Genomic DNA, 23,139 nt, shown 5'->3' with positions numbered 1-23,139 from the left:
TCAGTTTTATATTTAGATATAGTAATTTCGTTTTTAGGCTCCAGATAAGGTAACAATTGTCATGATGATACGATTCGTCATAGATACGCGCATCACGAAGATTAAAAATGAACTGAAAGTTTTGAAAATCACGAATTAAATAAGAACCGTGGCGTGAATGGCTTGCATCTAACTGATTTATACAACAAACATACTAAACGGTCTCCTCGTTATCTGTGTCAACTTTAAGAACTCCTTCTATAAGAACGATCGTACAAGCTGCCAAATTCCGACATTCCGAATTCGGTTCCCCTTTAGCAACATTAGGACCTAACAGATCTGACAACCACAGACGGATTTCAAACAACTCGTTGATGAAATCTCTAACTAAAATACTCTGAGGAACGTTCATAACAGCAGAAGCGATGAGGCTCAAAACGGCCATACGCACTTTGACCTCCTTATGGAACCTCAAAAACCAAGAAAAGTGAAAGATCTCTTTGGCCATACGAGGGGCTACGGGGCAATTTCGAGAAGCACACATTACTACAGCTAAGGTTTCTATGAAGTATATCAAAAACACAAAATCGCTGTCGGTTTGGGAATCTTGCGACAACATCTTGTTTTGTGTATAGCCGTATAAAAGAGGAAAGAAAAAATACCCAGCTGCTTCAGTAAACTTATTTACCTGTTCCTTTTTGATAATTTTGTGCTTACTAAAGTATCTCGTTTTACTTTCTAATCGTTTCCTTATAATTTCTTCAGCATTCTCTACATCTTGCTTCATTTTGGATTTCTTTTTGGGTGGTTCTTCCTGAATTTTGATTTCTGACAGATTCCTCGCGGCTTGTCTCAACACATTCAACATGAACACTCTTCTAGAAATCGAATACGTCCCTACTTCTGCGTGAACCTGCTTGCACAAATATTCAGCATAATATGAAGGGTAGACTGTCGTTATGGTGACACTACTTTGAAAGACTAATTCATCAAAATTCTCTAAATAGAATTTCGGTTCTAGAGATATTAATATTTCCAAAATTTCCAGACCTATACTGGCATCATCATCAGGTAATTGAGCAGAAACTAGTTTTTCACATTCCTGCAGGCTCAAGGTGAAAGCTTCACCGTCTTCAGTCTCTAGTAAACCTTCTCTCAGATCCCTCAGGTATGCAGGAGGGTTCTTTTTGTTAACTTTAACATCGTTCGACAAATCGTAGGGCTCTAAGTCATCATCAGAGTCTAATTGAAAATCTGTACTGTCGATAATCTTAATCCTACTGTCAGTTTTATATTTAGATATAGTAATTTCGTTTTTAGGCTCTTCTAGTTTTGATTTATTTCGAAATCTTCGTTCTGGAGGGATATATTCTATTTCTTTATCTTCTTTATTTGATAATTGTTCTAGAAGATCATTCACAGTCTTTTCGAATTCGTTTTTTGTCTTAAAGTAACGTTGGATATCAGTGTCCCAAATGGATTGCAAATTGTTGACAATATTCTTGCTCTCTTCACTTAAACTATCATAATCGAACTTCAGCTCAGCTTCGGGATCAGTCTTGCTTTCTTTGGTTAAGAAATTTAGAGCAATCTCGCCTATTTTCATGCCGCAGGATCTGACAACTTCCACGTTAGATTCTAAGTGGATAGGTATCCCAGAAAACACCTTTTCCTTTATTTTGGACATTTCGTGCTCACTCAAACCTATATTTTGAATCGAATTTAGAAGATACACTATAAACTGAGCTATGAACACCTGTTGTTCAATACTAGTACGATTAACAGCTGACTTGTCCGCCCAAACTGTTATTAGGTCCAGTAATAGTTTTACTACAAGAAAATGATCACTGCTACTGATATATACAGTTAAATTTACAATCAAATTTTTGTATTCTTTCTGAAAATGAGTGAGCAGTGGTATTTTTGTACACAAAACAAATTTCCACGTTTCATTTTTGATTAAATCTTTACTAAGAATGTTCTTAATTAAATATTTTTCTGGATCTATATTTAGGAACAGCATTTTAGATAAAATGTATACAGCAGAACGATTTAGATTTTTAAAAATATTGTTCACTACGCGATGGTAAATGTGCGTTTTAGACGACTGTTTATTTGTTAATATCGCTATTACTTCTATAAATAACTTAATTCCGTCAGAGGTACAATTCTCATTAAAATCGATCACTACTTTACTCAAAAAGGTCGACATATTGTCAAAATTAATATTTTTTTCGGTTTGGGGTTCCCTGGTGATCATTTCTGAAATAAACTCCAAATTTTTCAAAAACGTCCATAGCAAGTAGTTGATATAGTTTTTAATAACAAAAAATCTGGGAGTGCGTCCCTCTAACGTGTTGGAAACTCTATTGGGCAGTGAAATCACAAGATTAACAAAATTTTTCCAGTTATCAAAATTCTCCTCTTTCCTGAAATTTTCTAAATCGAGTATTAAAGAATGCCGGAAAATAAAATCGAAAAAACCTTCAGAATCCAAAATTACCAACAGCAATTTAACAACAGCCTCCTTTTCCTTGATGGCTAATGATCTGGCAAATATTTTAAAGTTAAGATTAAAAAATCGATGGTCTTCAACTGACAACAAAGTTTTTATAGGCTCGTACAGCTTTCCGTCTCTAAATGGAAAATTTCTATCAAAGTAATTGATAAAGGCTTCCAAAAAGGCCACGTATGGAGCTTCAACACTTTCACTAAAAGCATCTGCGTCCACCTCTAACAATCTTTGCACCGTCAAAGGTCCAGGCAGTAGTTTGTGAATCTCTTCGATTTCTTGTAATACGCCATCTACTTGATCCTGGGTTGCCAATCTGGGATTTTCTTTTGAATTTGCAACAAAGCTGGATAGTCTGTGCACGAGTTCCTTTTCTATTTTGGTTTTTCTTGGTCTCTGAGAGCTAGCAATCAACTGTTTTTTGAACACTCCTTCGGTTTTCTTTTGCTCCGAATCTGCAACGGGAAATCTCAATGAGTTTCCCAAATATTAACCCGGAAAATTTTGTACAATATAAGAAAGAAAATGTCTTATTTAACGTAATTTGGTATAACATTTATATAATTGCAGTAGGCGCACAACTATTATTTATAAAGTGATGAGCGCGCTAATAACCGGCAAAATAATGCAAAAGATGGAAAACGTATAATATATTGTGAAGTAAAAAGAGATGAAATTAGTAAAGGTGGAAATTATCGATATAACAGTGACAGTAGAATTTTATAAAATACTCCTGTCACAGACGTCTAAAGGTGGGAAACTATGTAATGTAATGTAATGTTAATTCTGTGGCTTGGTACTAAAAGGGCAAATATCAATATTTTACTTTTTTGTACAGCTTTATTTAAAATTTAATATTGACAAAACAAAACGCAAAAAAATGACATTTGCCATTTTAACACCAAGTCACATAATGTGTTTTGTTTTGTCAATATTAAATTTTAAATAAAGCTGTACAAAAAAGTAAAATATTGATATTGGCCCTTTTAGCGCAAAGCCACAGAGTTTATACGTTTATATCGATAATTTCCACATCTACTAGTTTCATCTCTCTTTATTTCACAATGTATTATGTTTTCCATCTTTTGCATTATTTTGCCGGATATTAGCGCGCTCATCACTATATAACTATATCCACATAACTTATATTATACAAGGTGAGTCATGAGGAACTCTACATACTCCTTCCTCATAATATGGAGTTCGTATTGCATAATACGATATTACTCCTTCCTCATATTTTTATTCGTATTGTTTAATAATATTCAGGGCGAGTTATGAATTTTGACTGAAAATTCTATTCGTCATAACTTTTGAACGTTACGTTCGATGTGTCTCATATTTTAGTCAAACGGTATACTACCACCGCCTAATCAAGTGATTTATTCAAACTGGAAAAAGATCAGGTTCGGTTTTAAAAAAATTAGTTCGTTTTGTTCATAGAAAAATTTCACCCCATATATGATTTCTGAAAACTCATATTTGGGAGTTATGGTAACTGCAATACATTTTATTTTAATAGAATGTTGTCTAATTTGTACATTTTTTAGTGAATTGGTCAAAGTAAACCAGAGAAAGAAGTATTTTCGAAATTTTACGGTTGAACGGTAACACTGATAGTAGAAAAAATAGAAAGGACCTGAAGTATGATAAATTGATCTATAAAATCTAATAATGGTACATAGTGAGTTAGTGTAAGATTGGTAGTTTTTAGAAATTGAATAAGAATTAATATAGATTAATATTGGAAGATAAATTGAATAATTTGTTTGTATTTTTAAACTTTGGGAAATTTTTAAATGTTATGTATTATTTAGAATATTACAGTAAATATTACTCAGATGGTTAGTGTCGGTCTTATAATTTATAGGTTCGAAAGTTTTGTTAATGTGTACCATCTCAAGGAACAGTCGTTTTTTATAATGTTAATTTGTTCTATGATTTTTACACTGTTAAAATCAAATTTATGTCTTGTATTTAAGTGGTGTTAATGATTAGGATTTATAATTAGACTTTTTGCTGTGTACTTTCACTTGCAAATTAATACTTGGAGTTATACTTTCGCAGAGCAATAAAAAATACGTGTGTATCTTATTACAACTTTTAATAAACTATATTTTCGTCACAAAAAGTGTGACGAAATATTGAGATATAAAAAATAGAGTTTCATTTCCTAAAACCGAATTGCCGATATTCAAAACTAAAATTTAACACAGTACGGTCGAAAACATTTGTACAAAAATAATAAAACGATGGGTCTTTATTTAAATACATAAAAGTCTCTCACCTGCGCTCATAAAGTCGTTAGTGTTGTTTGCTAGCAATCCATAATTATTGTTACTCTGAACATTAATTGGAGTAGGTTCCATACTGAGAGATCCAAAGTCTAAATCGCCTAATAAATCACTATTGCTTTGTGGAGTGGACATCGGAGCTGGAGTTGGAGGCAAATTCGAAACGGGCGCAAAGGTACTAGCACCGAAATTGGAAGGAGGTCCTGCTAACAAATTTTGGGGAGGAGAGTTACCGAGGAGTAAATTAGAATTATTTAATGCGGGAGTTGAGTCCGGAGTGGTTCCCAGCAAATTTGGTATAGCAGAGTATTGTGATGCGTTTTGGCTTGGTGGTTTAGAGAAGGCGGAGCTGAAATCGGCGAAATTATCTTCTTTTTGGGGAGAATCCGTAGATCCTCCAAAAGCAGTCTCAAAATCTCCGAATTCAGACGATACCTTGACGTCGTTTGGTGGTTCGTTAGCTCTGGGGTCAAAGTCATCGTTTAGCAAGTTACTTCCTGCAAAAATACAAATACATATTTAAGATTAAAGTAAATAAATAAACTCAGTCCAGAAATTGAAATCGGGAGAGGTGTTAGGCAGGGATGTATTATGTCTCCATTACTATTATTTAATGTATCTAGTGAAGCCATGTTTGAGGAAGCATTACTACCTCAAAACGAAGGAATTATAACGGAAGATCTATTAACAACAAAAGATGTAGATGACACCGTGATTATGGCAAGCTCTGCTGAACAACTCAAATTACTACTAATCAAAACAAACAAGAATATGGACTAAAAATGAATACAAAAAAGACCAAATACATGATAATAACTAAGAAAACAAATATATAAACAAACATACATTTGGGAAATGTACCGTATAGAAATGGTTGATAAAGACAAATACCTAGGAACCTGGATTTCAGAAAATAAAGATCAAACACCAGAAATAAGGACCAGGTTAGAAATAGCGTTTGTAAAAATGAAAACAATTATCTGCAACAAAGACCTTAGATTAGAACTGAGAGTAAGAACTTGGAGATGCTACATGTTCTCGATACTGCAATTTGGACTTGAAAGCTGGGCTGGACATTGAAGCAAGAACACATAAATAAGCTACAGTCATTAGAAATGTGGGGTTACATAAGGATGCTCAGTATAGTATGGACACAGAAGAAAACGAACACAGAAGTATTGCGAGAAATGGGCAAAAAATACGAAATATTAAACACAATAAAAATAAGAATTGACTTTGAGCAGGCCTTTGATCGAGTAAAACATACTGAAATGATTGTCATTCCGCAGCAGGTGGGTATTGATAATAAAGACTTACGCATTATTAAAAATCTTTACTGGCACCAACGTGCAAACATCAATATTGGCCGGGACACTTCTGAAGAACTTCAAATACGAAGAGGAATAAGGCAGGGCTGCATTTTGTCCCCACTAATAGGTCTGGATCCCGCGTATGAAAAAAAAGTTGATTAATAGCAAACTGAAAATTTGTTAATAGCTTAAGGGTGTCTAGTCGGATAAACTTTGATATATGGGAACACTGGAACAGAGGCAGTTTTAATTGTGGAACAGGTTAAAAATTTGGAACGGCCAGACCACGAAAACGGCACATTTATTTTGTCCGACAGAACAGACTTAAACTCTCCGAACAGAGATTAAACTCTCATGAAAAAATCAGACTGTTATTTATCACCTGTCATAATTCCTGTCATTTGACATATTCTACATGTTCCACTCATTAAAACGTCCATTTGGTGATAAATAGCAGTCTGATTTTTGCATGAAAGTTTAATCTCTGTTCGGAGAGTTTAAGTCTGTTCTGTCGGACAAAATACATGTGCCGTTTTCGTGGTCTGACCGTTCCAAATTTTTAACCTGTCCACAATTAAAACTTCCCCTGTTCCAATGTTCCCATATATCAAAGTTTGTCCGACTAGACACCCTTAAGCTATTAACAAATTTTCAGCTTGCTATTAATCAACTTTTTTTTCATACGCGGAATCCAGACCTATAATATTTAACATCTATTCTGAGTTTGTTTTCAATGAAGCAGTGGATAATGTTCAATGAGGTGTCAAAATAAATGCCGTCAATATTAATAATTGGAGATACGCGGATGACACGGTGTTAATTCCAAGCAATTATGAAGAACTTCAACATCTGATTAATAGGATTACCACAACGTGTGATGAATATGGACTCAAGCTTAATACCGCAAAGACCAAGGTGATGGTTGTCAGTAAGACGCCAATACAACCGGAAGTGGTAACTGCTTATGGTGAACAACTGGAGAGAACTAACAGTATCACCTACCTTGGTTGTAAGCTAAGTGAGAACTAGAACATAAGCAAAGAAATTAGAATATGTATTGTGAAGGTTAGACCTGCATTCTTTAAGATAAAGAAACTCTTATGTGGAAACAATATTACTTTGAATCTGAAAATTAGATTAGTGAGATGTTATGTGTTCTTTTTGTACGGTGTCGAAGGTTGGACTTCAACGGATACACTTCTCAAGAAACTGGAAGCCTTTGAAATCTGGGTGTATCGGAGAATCCTACGAATAAGTTGGGTGGATAGAGTTCGTAACGATGTTGTTTTGAGTCGGATGGGAAAAGTCACGGAAGTCGTCAGAACAGTTAAAAATCAAAAACTTGAATATTTTGACCATATCATGCGACACTCAGAGAGATATAATATACTCCGTTTAAAAATATAAGACAAGGTAGACGGAAGAAGCGGGCCAGGTCGAAGAAGAATGCCATGGCTTAAAAACCTGAGAGAATGGTTTAACAGATCCTCTGCATCTCTTTTCCGAGCTGCCGTTAACAGAATTAGTATAGCCAATTTGATAGCCAACGCTCGATAATCGAGTACGGCACATGAAGAAGAAAAATAAGAAAGTTACAATATCTGGGACATGTAAGTAATGAGGGGACAGCGATATGAAATGCTAAGACTGATAATACAGGATAAGATAAGAGGAAAGAGAGTGTCATGGTTGAAGAATTTAAGAGACTGGTTTAAACGCAGTTCTATAGAACTCTTCAGAGCAGCGGTAGATAGAGTAAAGATAGTAATGATGATATCCAACCTTCGGTTGGGAGACGGCACTTAAAGAAGAAGATACCTTTTATAAAGGATTTTACTTAATTTTTTATATAAAGTACGTCTTTGAAGATTTAAAAACATAATTTTACCTGTTGGAGGTAGAGGACTCTGACTCGCATCTCTTCCGAAGTTAGCTGCAGCACCCAGATCGACCTTCTTTATCTGTTTGATCGTTTTCTTAGGTGAATTGTTCAAAGAAGTGTTAATATTAATATTGACGCGTTTGTCGACGTGCACCGGACTTTGTGATAGCTCCGTATCTTGATATTTTTTAATACTATTATTGTAACTATTATTTTTAGACTCCGAATCGCTGTCTTCTTTCTCGACATCGTAGTCTTCTTCGTACGATTTATCCCTGTAGCGGTTAGTTGAGTTGGACGTGTCGTCCCAATCTTCTGATTCTCTTGTGTAGGGTCGTTCGTCCCAGGTATCACGGCCTGCAAAAAAAGAAAGAAATTTAATACAATTTAGAAATGTTTTACATATAATATTTAACTCTAGATTACTTTAGAAAAAGTTAAAAAGGGAAGAGATGTGAAATAGTATGACGCAGAATTTAAAAAGCTGCTGAAGAGAACAAGCAAACTAAACTTAAACAACAACAAAGAAAGTTTGGAGTGCGCAAAAAAGTATGCATAGAATGCACCGCAGAGCTCAACTTTCGGCATTGCAATTTGTTTAATGCTTATTAAAATAATAAACGATTTTTTAAATTTCCCTTCATATTTTTTTATTAGGTCATTGTCAAATAAAAATATGTCAAAAATTTAAGTGATGGAGGTACTGCCGTAATTTTGTCAAATATATTTTTACAAAAACACATCAGGTAGTATTTTTCGCATAGTTTTGATCATAGCCTATTAAACGCTAAACCAGTGCTTCCCAAACTGTGCGCCGCGGCGCCCTGGGGCGCCGTGGCTCGACTACAGGGGCGCCGCGAAAGTTCTCTTCCAATATTAGACATAATCACATAATTACCTTCAAGTATTAATCATTAAACTAAAGTTGTTATGACAACTTTTTAACTTTTAAAATATACCTATATAAAAATGTTTCCCATGATAAACGAGTTCAGTTATTAGTAATTTTATTTGATGCCGACAATATATCCTCGATATTTTAAATTCCACGAAACAATTCTCTTACTACTTCGGACCGACAGGCAAATCACTGCCGGTCGGCAAATACAATCGTCTCTTTGCACGTGCACATTTTAAAACTATGAATTTTTACTTATCTAAATTTTAGTTAGTTGAATTTGTAGTTTCATAATGTTCGCATCGTTTCATTTATCAGTGTGAATATAAACAGGGTTGTTTCACCTACTTGTGTACAAAAGTTGCTGTAAAAATGGAAAAGTTTTTGAATTGAAATAAACAAGGTGGTTCTAAAAATAAAGTGGATGCACCACAAACTAGTGGTAGAGTCGTGAAGAAACGAAAATACCGTAAATATGGTGACAGCTATTTGGATTTTGGCTTTACATCAACAAACGTCAAAAATGAAGAAAGACCACAATGTGTATTGTACCTGAAACTTTTGGCTCCAGAATGCATGCTTCCAAGTAAGTTAAAACGCCACTTGGAAGCCAATCATCCAAACTTTGCTGACAAACCTCGTAGCTTTTTTACCAGGAAGTTAAATGATTTGAAGCAACAAAAAGGTAACTTTTCCAAGCATTTGTCGATACCTAAAAATGCTTTGCTGGCATCATACAAGGTTGCGTATAAAGTTGCAAAGTGTAAAAAGCCCCACACAATCGCAAAACAATTAACTCTACCGGCTGCTGTAGATTTGGTAAACATTATGATCGGAGAATCTGCGGGAAAACTTCTTTCAGCGGTGCCTTTATCTAACAACACCATCAGTCGCAGAATTCAGCGTATGGCGGAGGATCTTAATGATCAAATAATTGAAAAAATAAAAGAAAGTGAATTTGCGTTACAGTTGGATGAGGCAACAGATTCTAGTAAAGATGCACACTTGATTTGTTACATAAGGTTCTTGGATGATAATACCATTGTGGAGGATCTTCTGTTTTGTAAAAAAATCACTGCAAGTACAAAGCCACAAGACTTGTTCGAGATCCTGAATACATTTGTGGTTGAAAACAATTTGGAGTGGACAAAGTGCGTTGGTGTTTGCACTGATGGTGGTCGTTCAATGTCTGGCCGTTATGGAGGATTACAGGCGCTTGTTCGAAACAAAGCTCCGGATTCAGTATGGACCCATTGCATCATTCATAGAGAAGCGCTTGCATCAAAGAATCTGAGTCCTTCACTAAATTTGGTCTTAGAACGTGTGGTAAATGTGGTAAATTATATAAAAACTAGGCCGGTGAAAGCAAGGTTTTTCAAAAAAATGTGTGAGGATATGGGTGCAGAACACACGTCTCTGTTATACTACTGCCACTCACGATGGCTCTCTCGTGGTAATATTTTGTCTCGTACGTTCCAATTACGGCAAGAAATGTACATTTTGCTTGAAGAAGAAAAACACCAGTATGCCAAGTACTTTGTAGAAACGGATTTTTTGATTCAACTAGCATACTTATGTGATATCTTTAAAAAGTTAAATGCGTTGAATCTCTCCCTGCAAGGCCGCAACACGCACATTTTAAAATTGGCGGAGAAGATTTCAGCTTTCAGAAAAAAATTAGAAGTATGGAAGAGAAAAATTAATGATAATAATATCAATGATTGTTGTCCCTTGTTGCAGGAGTTTATTATCTCCAATGAAGTTAATATCTCTTGCAATATTAAATCTATTTTTGCGGATCACTTATCAGAGCTTATCAAATGGTTCGAAAAATACTTTCAAGCTGATAATATCGACCAGTTAGCATGGATTCAAGATCCATTTAGAGCGGAAGCTCCTTCTGAATTTACTTCTTTAGAAGAAGAAAATCCCATTGATTTGGCTTGCGACAATACGTTGAAGACAAAGTTTGGCTGCACGGAACTAACTGATTTTTGGATATCAGTAAAAGATGAATATCCGCTGCTGAGTGGTAAAGCTCTGCGCATCTTAATTCCATTTGCAACATCCTATTTGTGCGAAGCTGGGTTTTCGGCGGTCGCTGTAATAAAAAGTAAATACCGTGCGAAAATTAACGTGGAACAAGAAATGAGGGTAGCTGTGTCCAGTTTGATTCCGAGATTTGAAAAGTTGTGTAATGAACAAGAACAAGCTCATTTATCTCATTAATTACTGTAATTATTTTTTCAATAAATTGTTTGTGAATTTAAAGTATGTTTCATTATTATTAAATTAACCTAACCATATCAACTGCAACAGAAACCGTATTAACTACAGTTAAAATTAGACGTTAAATCAATATTTTGACTCAGGACGCCGCGGAAAAATTCTAGTTTATTAAGTGCGCCGCGAACTAAAAAGCTTTGGGAACCACTGCGCTAAACGTTGGTACTTTTCAGGACAAAAAATAAATAGTGGTCAAAAAAACGAGACGTCTCTGAGGCGGATACTTAACGGTTAATAAACGAAAAAAATGGCCAAACAAGGCTCTTCAATGACAATGATTAGGCCGGAACCCTTCTGCGGCGTTGAAAAGCAACAAGAACGGCTACAAAAAAAAAGAATGTGTGTGTACTTTGTACGCACGTAAGAAGTTATACTTCTATTATATGATTTCAACGAAATAAATATACTTTCAACAGGTTATTTGTATTTAAAGATTAAACTAATTTTTACTTACTACTTTCCAAAATTTTTACTAAAACAATACTAAAAATAAAAAAATAGTTAGATAACACACGGAATTGAACCAGGGACCTCTCGATCTCCGGTCGAACGCGCTACCACCGAGCTAAACTTCCTTTGCTTTGACAGCTTACAAGATTTCTCATACATATTGACAAATTTAATAAAAATACTTTAAAATTTAAAGTAAATATACAATATACTTACTATTATTATAAAATATTTTATTCCCGAGGAAGACAAATCCAAAGACAAAAATTATAATAATACATTTACTAAAAACACTAATATATTCTTTTAATGACTTATTTGCGCTGATACATACATAATTTGAAAGATTAGCAACGAACTACATACTGTCTGTCTGCGCATGCGCCGGGCAAGTATAAAATTTCACCCTCGATCGTAAAGAAGTATAACTTCAAAAAGTGGGTAGCTCACAAATCTCTGAAATGGTGGAGCAATTCACCAGTACAAAGACAGGCGAAACAGTAGTTCATTATAGAACATTTAAACAAAATTTAGGCACAGTACACCTAATAAGCAGAAACAGGAAAACAGTCACAGCTATAGTAGGTCCGCTAACAGGAGACTGTAAGCTGAATAAGCAGTTGAAGCTGATGGGAATGGCAGATGATGATCTATGCAGATTCTGTCACCTAGAGGAAGAAACAACAGAGCACATTTTATTTCAAAGACAAGTGACAACCTGTCAAATGTGCGGTTCTTTAAAAGAGCCAGGCTAGAGAGTGTAATCTACGATTCTTCTTCTTTGTCTATTTACGTGCCATCTCCGCTACGAAGGTTGGCAATCATCAATGCTATTCTAACTTTTGACACTATAGTCCGAAAGAGTTCAGTTGAGGTGCATTCAAACCACTCTCTGAGGTTTCTCAGCCAGGACATTCTTCTTCTACCTATGCTGCGCCTTCCTTCAATCTTTTCCTGCATTATTAATTTTAGGAATTCATATCTGTCACCACGTGTTATATGAACAGATATTGTAGTTTTCTTATTTTGATGGAATCCAGTATCTCCCTGCTGTTCTCTATTATTCTCTATTCTTTGGTTATTCTGTCTGTACATAAGATTCTCAGCATTCTTCGACATGTCCACATTTCAAATGCTTCCAATCTAGGATTAGATTAGAGTCGCCAGGGGGTCGCCGACTGAAAGAAACAGTTGAGGATCTTACACACAAAAAAACAATTTTAGTTGGAAGGATGTGCTTATTTATTTTTCAAAAGTTTATCAAATTGTGGTGCTATTTTTGAAACGTTAATAATCAAATCATTTTCTAATTGCAGTATATTTCTCTGTTTAGTTTTAATGTTTACCATTGGAGAAAATGCCAGTTCACACAAGTATACAGTAGCGAATTGTGTTTTCTTTTCATCTAAATACGTCGAAACTTTGCGAATAAAATTATTTTAAGCATGCCATCAGCACCTAAATCTAGAAAACATCCTTTCATTTTTGTGGTGACACCAGCCAGATCTATCGATTTGTCCAAAAAAGGTTTTAACATCCATCTACGCACATTATCAACTTTTGAGTGCAAGTCTGGAAAGTATGTCAAAAGTTGCTCTTGTAAATTATGCAAGCTCTGTATCATGCAGGGAATGTGAGCCGATACTGCAAAACTTTGGTCTGTTGCATTATCTTCAACAATCTTCTGAACACATGGAAAAGCCTCAAATATTTTGTTTTGCAGGGAAGTTGACCACAATCAAAATTTTTCGTGAAAAGCTTTTACTTTATCTTCAGCTGTTAAAATATTACCTTCTCTTCCTTGAAGGTTCTTATTCAAATTGTTAAGGCGACTAAAAAGATCTGCCAAAATGCTAATTTCAAGGGCCAATAGGGTCAGAAAAACGATAAGCATATTTAGATTTTGCACAGTGTAAAAACAATAACAATTCAGCTCTCAGTTCCAGAACTCTTGTCAATACCTTTCCTTTGGATAGCCACCTGACCTCTGTGTAATAAAGAAGATTTTGATGAAGCGAGCCCATATCTTCACAAACGATTCTGAATAGCCGGGTTTGCAAAGCTTTACCTTTGAGAGAATTCACAATTTTTATTACGTCCTTGCGCACGTCATTTAAATCGGAAGGTACTAACTTAGCAGCTAGAGCCTGTCGATAAAAAAACAGTATGTCCTGGATATGTTTGGCATTATCGATCTTATTTTGCAATGAGTTCTCTATTTTTGCCAGTAATAGCTTTAGCGCCATCGCTACAAATAGCGATACATTTTTTCAAATGAATATTGTAGTCACAAGTGTTTTCCAAAAACATATCGTACAAACACTCAGTATACTTGTATGCCAAAAATGTGCAATAACTACGTCTTAAAACCCACCAAATTGCATTTGCATATCTCAACCGGTTTTAAAGCAATAAATAAATCGTCAGTTTGTCAGAAAAATTTCAACACCCCCTATCTCGGAAACTACGCATTTGCGGACATAAGTTTATAAAGCAATCTAAAAACACCTTGTATTGATAAAAACATGTCTAGTTGTTAAAGCACCTAACTTTTTTATTATCCAACATAAGCGAATCAATCAAAAAACAAAATGTTGAGAAAGCAGGAGGCTATAGTTTGGTTTTAATTTCAGTATTCTACAAATGCTAGAATATTCCACAGGGTGATGCAAACTTTAAGAAAAAAACAGTTTGATGCGTACACCCGGTATAAAATAAAAATTTACCTGTTTAGCAACAATATTATTATAACGATATTGTCAAGGAATAAGGCTATAACATATTAAAAAAATCACTTAAATCGGACAACAGGTTTAGGAGATATAAGACATCAAAAATGACCCATTTTTAAGGTGGCCGGTTAATTTTGGCCCAGAGTGTACCAGGTAACATAGAAATCGGAACACTCATTATAAATTATTTTATTTTAATAAAATTTGGTGAGGAAAAACACTAAACGATAAGAATTTAAGCCATATCGTTTTTTTATTAATTTTTTTTTCTTCTAAATTTGCTAACCACAAAAATTTAGAACTTTTAAATTTAGTACCTCTTAAAATTTAGGGGTGTGCGGTTCTTTACACACATTATTAATAATTGATTTAACCCTGTAAGTTGTTTTAATCATAACAAAACTTTGATCGACTGTTTATGTTGCTACATACAATAGTTTGTTATTAAAGAATCTTTTACTACTAGACCGATAACTTTTAATTAAGATTCCCTCGTAAAGATATTGTATTTATGGAAAGACAAGTGCATATTTGTATACTAAATAAGTTTTAATCGACCATCCCTAACATAAACATGTCTTTGGTATTTTTGGTATTTCCTTGGACACGTTCATTTAGTGATTACTTTATTGATTACAGTCGGTGCTTAATATATCATAGGAAAAAAATTAAGGTTGATAAAGATTACTTATCGCAAACTAAAAATAACACGTTTCTAAAATATTTTTCTATTCCTCACGCCTGACTATATTTTTTAAGTGAGAGCACGCGATATCATAGAAAAACTATGAATATCAATCAAAAATTTAATGAATAGCATTATTTTTTGCTTGGACGTGAAAAACTACAATAATAACCAGAATGCACACCGAAAACAAAGATTCACTGCAAGAAAATATTAATTTTTTACGAAATCACACAAGTAATTTATTATTTTAACACGTTGAGTGCCAGCATAACACAAACAAAATGATCTCATACGCACTTATACTTTTTTTTTCATAAATAAATCTAAAAATATACTTAGCCGCAAAATATTTGCATCACCAAAAATTATGATTATTTTGCTAGTGAACGGATTAAGAATCATTCCAGATTTAGCCATACGGCTCACACTCCCTCTAAGGGGAAAATTGACTCATCCCAGATACCTACGGTATCAAAAGGATTGAGCTCTGGTGGGACTCTTTCCGTGTTATCGAGCCCTAGGTGACTTGGTATGCAGGTGTATCTCCCAAAAATTTTCGTACACATCTGGCCGTTGCGAGTAGTACTGCTTTCTGCATGGTCTTATAAAGATGTTCAATAAGACTCAGCTTTTTTATGCTTTCGAGGAGGGTCTTCGGAATGACTCAAGTAGTAGACATAATAATTGGTATCGTCTGGGTACTTTGTACTCTCCATTGTCTCCGTATTTGAATTTCCAGATCTCTGTACTTGGCGATCTTTTCAGTAAATTTAGTACGTAGATTATTGTTGTTAGGAATCGCCACATCAATGAGGGTTGTTTGTCTCGTTAATTTATTGACTAATACGAGATCTGGTCTATTATGCGCCACTGTTTGGTCTGTGAGCACAGTGCGGTCCCAGTATAGCTTGGAGTTGCCATCCTCAAGCATACTCTCAGGGACGTATTGATAATATGGGAGATGGTCGGTTTGGAGAAGTCCCAGCTTGGTAGCTATCTCCTAATGAAGGATTTTTCCCACTGCGTCATGCCGTTCCTTGTACTCAGTTGCAGCAAATGCCTGTCAGCCCCCTGTAAGATGTTGGATGGTTTCTTGGGCTTGACATCCATATCGGCATCTGTCGTTTTGAACATGAGGGTCTTTGATGATATATTTCAGGTAATTGCTGGTTGGTATAACCCTATCCTGAATGGCCAGTAATGAAGAATCATTATTATTATTTTACTATTTTGTACTGTATTATCGTTGATATTAATTTATCAATCAACGGTATTATTACATAGGAAATAATTTATTAAACACAACATTAAAATTAACAACCAAAGTGACAACAAACTGAATGAAATTGTAACATTAGCAGAAGAACATTAAGATTTTAGGTTGGGAAGATCATGTACTACAGAAATATATATAGGAAAATAACTTAAAATAATCTGCTAAGCAGACGACGCAATACTAATCTCTCAAAGTGAAGATGATTTACAACGTATGCTGCACCAATTTAGTATAACCGTTAGAAAATTTTTAACATGTTAATTTCCCAAAAAACAGGAGTTCCAGATAATAGAACAAGACATTGAATTTAAATATCTAGGTATCACGCTATCTAGCTATGGAAAGCTCGAAAGAAAAGTGGAAAATTAAGTGAATAAAGCAAACAGAGCCGCAGGTTGCCTGAATGAAACAATATGAAGAAATAAAAATATCGGAAAAGAAGTGAAAGGTAAAATTTACAAAACAGTTATGAGACCAATAATAACATACGCGGCAGAAATACAGAAAGCGCCAGAAGAATGCTAGAAACAGCAGAGATGAAAACCCTTCGAAAAATCGATGATAAGACCCTATGGGATAGAGCTAGAAGTGCAGATATCCGACGGAGATGCAAGGTGGACTATATTGATAACTGGATAGAAAAAAACAGGATAGTAGAATGGAACGACTACATAAGCCGAATGACAACAAATAGAGTAGTAAGGACGGCGAGAGATGGTTCCCCTACAGGAAGACGTTTAGTGGGAGACCACGAAAACGATGAAATGACAACTTACTAAAGGCACATTGGGCAACAGACTGAGTCATTTTTACACAAAAAGAAGAAGAATAAGAAGAAGAATATTAATTTAGGTGACAACGAATCTTCATTCAGAACACCCATAGTAATTAAGCTTAATTGGGAATAAAGGTTACCTATTTTTGATAAAAACTATGTTCATACTATATATAATCAATAATATAGTGTAAATATCATAGTTGCATTATTACAATGACAAATAAAATTGAAGTTTTCAATATGTATATGGGTTTTACAGCTTGTTGATTTCTACGGCTTCAAAAATATTGTCCCTACTAACTGTCAATGTTCGGAAGTGCATAAGTATGCCACGAAAAAATTGTTTTAAATGAAAAATTTTTATATCATACTTATGAATAAACAACAACCTCTTGTTATGTTCGGTATATACAAAAAGATGATACATTGTATTATTTAGAAAATTTCATTTTGTCTCTTACCTTCTAGTGCATTCTAGCAAGGAGAGAAAGAAGTAGTAGGATACGTTAATATTTAAACTAAGCGACCGTCTTTGTTGCTTTTAGTGCGATATCACTCTTTCTTTAATCATTCCACAAACAAAATGAATTGCGCCAAATAGTAAAACTATATGTTTTTATATAAAATAGGGAGTTAGTTTGATATATTCGTTCAGTATTTATTATAAGAAATCTAAAAAAAAGTATTGCTAGAAGAGGAAACTTCTTTTTTTAATATATAGCACGTCACCAACTAATCGGGACTAAAACAACGCTCAACCAGCACGTCACCAACTAATCTGGACTAAAACAACTCTCAACCACACAACATTTCTTAAAATTCAAAGACTAAAATATATAACATTAACTATTTTCAGAATATCAGTCACAACAATAGACTTACCACTCTTGTACTGTGCGTATGCAGAATGATAAAAAAACATTTTCACAAATTTGACGTAAAATACTCCATCCGTTACACTTTTATTTTTTAAATGATTGTAAAACTGTTATCCAACCGAAGCAAACAGAATTATCTTACGAGATAAAACGTAGGTATATAAAAACGTGTCACTTGTAGGTATATAAAAATGGTTAGAATGTTGTTTTCACCCATTTTGAAAAAATGTGAAAGCCTTGAATTATCCAAGTCCGTTTGTCCCAGAGACTTTGTAAACACAACTACTCCGGCATTAGACCAGATAGAATGACAAACGAAATACCGAATGAAAGCTTATAACCCAAGGATGGTATTAAAGGTGAGAAATTTGACCTAGGACTTCCGGTTTCAAGTTACAACCGGAAGTACTGTTTTAAAGTCTCCAAAATAGTACACGCGATATATTATTTGACGCGCCTTATCAAGACAATAATAAATATATACTTCCGGTTTCATGCCTGTCTGTCCGTCTGTCCGCGAATATAACTCATCCGTTATTAAAACAGATAGAATGATAAATGAGGGGTCGAATGAAAGCTTTAATCTCACACTTCCGGTTCTAGAGTTGTAACCGGAAGTACTGTTTTAAAGTCGTTGAAATAGTACAAGCAATATATGATTCTACGCGCCTTAGCAAGACGAAAACAAATGAAGAGTACAGGGGAAAAACAAGGAATGTCACTTTTTCATGAATTTTGGCTTTTCTCGCCATGTGGTAGCAACAACTGAGTACTATCGACTAGACTAGACTATGGATTCAGAACAATAACCAGAAATATCAGTCTATAGTATTTTTACTACAAAAACGTTATTACGTAGGTCAAAATTTTTGACGTAAGAGAACTGTCAAAACATTAGAATGTGACTTTTCGTTATTGTCATGTTTATAAAAATATGGCAATAATGAAAAGTCACATTCTAATGTTTTGACAGTTCTCTTACGTCAAAAATTTTGACCTACGTAATAACGTTTTTGTAGTAAAAATACTATATATAATTTTTTTAAGAATTTGTATCCAGGCGAAGGACCAGGATTGTCCGCACGCCACTGGACAAAAATAAGGAATGTTAGCAGTTTTTTGGTGCATTATTAAATTAATAACTTAATATAGATTAATATTATATTAAGATTATAGACCAATACTTGTTAGACTTCTGCTAAGAATCTCCTAAGTAGTTTTTAGATATCATAGGAATTAAACCTTTATTGGTGTTTATCTCAATATGTATAAAATGTGACATTCCTTGTTTTTCCGGTGTACTCTTCAAATATATACTTCCGGTTTTTGTATCACTTCCGGTTAAAAATGTATCACCGGAAGTGCCACATTATAGTCGCAGAAACAGTACATGTGATGACATCAATCATCGCGTATTGAAAAGTCGAGCTCAAATATTTAGTTCCGGTTTTGATAACATTTCTGGTTAAAAAGTTATGACAGAAGTTTTGGAAAAATGACTCAAAACTAGTGAAATTGTATATCAATCGACGAAAAGTTACGAAGAGTTCTAAAGGCGCGTTTTCACGGTACACTCTGGATGATCATCCCGGATGAATCATTAAAAGTGATTGCGACGATGAAAGTAATTATCGTTTACATGGATCACCAAGACTGAATTAGTCTGTTCACTTACAAATGGCGCCGACTGAAGTTGTACGTGCTGGAATTGGCATAATAAGTGAATGTCTTTTAAATGAACTTAGACATGTACTTGAAAAACAGAAGATTAGAAAAAAACGACGTTGGTGGGTAAGGCCGTAAATAAATCGACGCTACAAAATGGGGGGCGTCAACGTGTTTGTTAAAGGAATGGTCTACAGAAGATCAAGACATGTTAAAAAACATCTAAAACGTACAAACAACAACTACGCACTTTAAACGCGACAATAAACATCCACGTGGACTTGCTGCCGCCCTTTACTAGTCACTGCCAATGAATCACAGCAATAAAAGCATGTTTACATGGTTCACTTTGGATGAATCATCCGCGACGCATCCTCTAAAGTGAACAAAAGTAGAACTCGGTTCAACTTCGTTCAATATTCATTTTCAATGATCATTTTCGATGATTAATAGTTTACACGATTCATTTATTTTTCACTTTGGATGATTCATCCGGGATGATCATCCAAAGTGTACCGTGAAAACGCGCCTTTACAGGTCTACTTCCGGTCACTTTGGGTGAAAACATATGACTTACGAAATCCAATTGCTTGTTTTATTTAGGGATTAAAAAACAAAATTTAAAAAGCTGACTTTAACACCAAGGAAGATATATTACAAAGTAGTGATGTAACGAATATTCGTACTCGCATTCGCGAATATTCGCATATTTTTGAATATTCGCATTCGTATTCGCAAAATTTGTGCGAATGTTTTGCGAATATGAATATTAGAAAAAAAATGGATATAATATTAGGTTAATAAAATCAAAATATATTCACTTCTCATCATTTTTTATTAAGGAAAGGTAACTTAACTTCGTATACAAAATATGTAACTTAACTTAACTTCGTATGTAATCACAATCTAAGCCTTTACTTGGTGGTTTATTATTTGGTCTTTTTTATTAAGCGTTAAGATTCCTTAAGAATCAGATGTATTTACACTAGATGTCAATTAACTTCTCATTATACATTTAGAAAACATTACAAAAATAGAAACAAATTTATAAAAACTGAATATTCGCATTCGTATTCGCGAATGTTCAAAAAATGACATTCGTTACATCACTATTACAAAGCATTCATCCAAATTTTAGAAAAATAAAGTCGGTACATATTATACTCAATTGTGTAAATCTGTAAGAAAAAGATTATTATTACAACAAAACGGGGGCATTTTAAATATGTATTTATTATAATTTTCATATTTTTGAAAAATTAATTCTAGTTATTACGTCGGTTATTATTGTTATTTATAGGTTAATATTTGTTATATACAGTGTGTCCACGGTTGGGGTGCCCAAGAGAAGAAACTTTTTTATTTTCAATTTTAGCGAAAAATGTCATTCTTGATAAAAAGTTTTGCTTGTTCTAAAACCCCATAAAACGAAATAAAATTCAAGTTTTTCAAATCCTGCTTAATTTTGTAGCCAATTTTATGCAAATCCCTATAAATTTTTGCACTAAGTTCGAAATCGTAACAATAATCTAGTGTTGCCAAGCCACAATTTAGATTAGTAACTGTCAACTTGGATAAACAATTTGCGAATTGTCATTTTTCTGACAATGTTAAGCGTTCAATAAAAAATTTCATTATTAAAATTATTGGATTAACACTAAATATTTAATTAATAAATAATTGGATGATTCGAGGAGAACGACAAAGTCTGGCTTCATAATCCAGAAAAGCGAAAGGGTTGTTCTCCCAAGTTATTATTGTTACAATTTCGAACTTAAAACTTTAATTTTATTTCATTTTATGGGGTTTTAGAACAAGCAAAACTTTTTATCAAGAATGATATTTTTCGCTAAAATTGAAAATAAAAAAGTTTTTCCTCTTGGGCACCCCATCCGTGGACACACTGTATTTGTAAAATGAATTATGGTTAAGTTTATTTTTTGTTGTTGATAATTTGTTATTCCCATTTTTAATTTTATTAATCTTATTTGTGGTAAATAAAATAATATAATGTTACAATATGTTACTGTGTTTTGTTTCTGTGAAAAAGGGTATTTAACTTTATGTAAAATAAAAAATGTATTTGCACAGTAACACCAATAACTAAAAATACAAAAAATCCACGAGGAAAAAGTTTTCCTGTAGTTGGCTGTATACCATATACATATTACAAAAAACGACTAAAATCCTTTATAAAAGGTATTTTTGTTGAATTTGATGAACAAATACCTTTTATAAAGGATTTTAGTCGTTTATTTAGAATTATAAATTTTTATTTTAGAATTAAAAATTTAAATCGAAAAGTCAAAATATAGTGTGACCCATATAAAAAAAACATAATTTGGTATTATATTTCCTTAATGAGAACCCCTAAAATTTTTTTGTGCGACACTGAAACCTCCCATAGAAAAATATTTATTAAAACTTCCAATAAAACCTGTCGTTTGCGAGATTTTTCAGTAATCGCCGTGTATCTCGCTAATGTGAGGAGCTATTGATGATTTGTGCATGTTTGTTACGTTGATTTTGAAACAGCATTTGACAAAGTAAGACATGATTCCAAATTCTAAAGACAAAACGCATAGATAAAAGGGACTTGCGAATAATAACAAATCTTTCCTGGAATCAAAGAGCACAAATTGTAATAGATAACGAACATAGTCCAGAAATTGAAATCAGGAGAGGAGTTAGGCAGGGATGTATTATGTCTCCATCTTCATTACTATTTGTGAAGCCATTTTTGAAGAAGCATTACTATCTCAAAGTGAAGGAATAATAAAATTACTGCAAGATCTATTTACAACATAAGATATGCAGATGACACCGTGATTCTGCTGAACAGCTCCAATTACTACTAAACAAAATAAACAGTTTTTGTGAAAAAATATGGACTAAAAAAGACCAAATACATACATCATAATAACTATAAGAATACAACTATACAAACAAGCAATTATTTGGGAAATGTGCTGATAGAAAGGGTCGATAAATACAAATATGTACCTAATCTTTGTTTCACGTTAAGAATAGAACGTTACGCTTACGGATATCGTGTTGCCAAACCTTTCGCGCACGGGTGGATACTCGACTGCCGATATACAATTCATTCTAGTCAGTACGGCGTGGCATCGGCGCGCTTCTATCGTCCATAAGAAATACATGGGGCTACATCCGCAATGTTCTGTTCTTAACGTTGAAACGCTCTATAGGAACCAGAATTTCAGACAATAATAATGAAACAACAGAAATAAGGGCCAGGATAGAAATAGGAAGAAATGCGTTTGTAAAAATGAAAACGATTCTCTGCAACAAAGACCTTAGATTAGAACTGAGAGGAAGAGCTCTGAGATGCTAAGTGTTTTCGATACGGCAATATTGAAGCAAGAGCAGATAAATAAGCTACAGTCATTTGAAATGTGGTGTTACAGGAGGATGCTTAGAATAGAACGGACACAGAAGAAAACGAACACGAAAGTATTGAGAGAAATGGGTAAAACATACGAAATAATAA

General features: G+C 34.0%; 1 protein-coding gene across 2 annotated transcripts in view; it reads right to left on the bottom strand.

The window, feature by feature from the left end:
* Positions 1 to 126: 126 nt before the first annotated feature.
* LOC114340339 (telomere length regulation protein TEL2 homolog) overlaps positions 127 to 23,139 on the bottom strand; it is a 65,000-nt gene continuing 41,987 nt past the window's right edge. Inside the window, exons 1-4 of one of the 2 annotated variants that reach the window (XM_028291080.2) lie at positions 17,968 to 18,108; positions 7,984 to 8,334; positions 4,779 to 5,282; positions 127 to 2,946 (exon numbers count right to left, since the gene is read on the bottom strand). In XM_028291080.2, coding sequence (XP_028146881.1) covers positions 194 to 2,946; positions 4,779 to 5,282; positions 7,984 to 8,334; positions 17,968 to 18,007 — 3,648 coding nt within the window. In that variant the 5' untranslated portion in view covers positions 18,008 to 18,108 and the 3' untranslated portion in view covers positions 127 to 193. Of the gene's footprint in view, positions 2,947 to 4,778; positions 5,283 to 7,983; positions 8,335 to 17,967; positions 18,109 to 23,139 lie in introns of those variants that run through there. The other variant, XM_028291079.2, reaches the window with a different exon arrangement.

Source organism: Diabrotica virgifera, chromosome 2 (assembly GCF_917563875.1).
Source record: "Diabrotica virgifera virgifera chromosome 2, PGI_DIABVI_V3a".
NCBI classification, from domain to species: domain Eukaryota; kingdom Metazoa; phylum Arthropoda; class Insecta; order Coleoptera; family Chrysomelidae; genus Diabrotica; species Diabrotica virgifera.
Note: the sequence above shows the minus strand (reverse complement) of the source record. Positions and strands in the feature narration are given on the sequence as shown.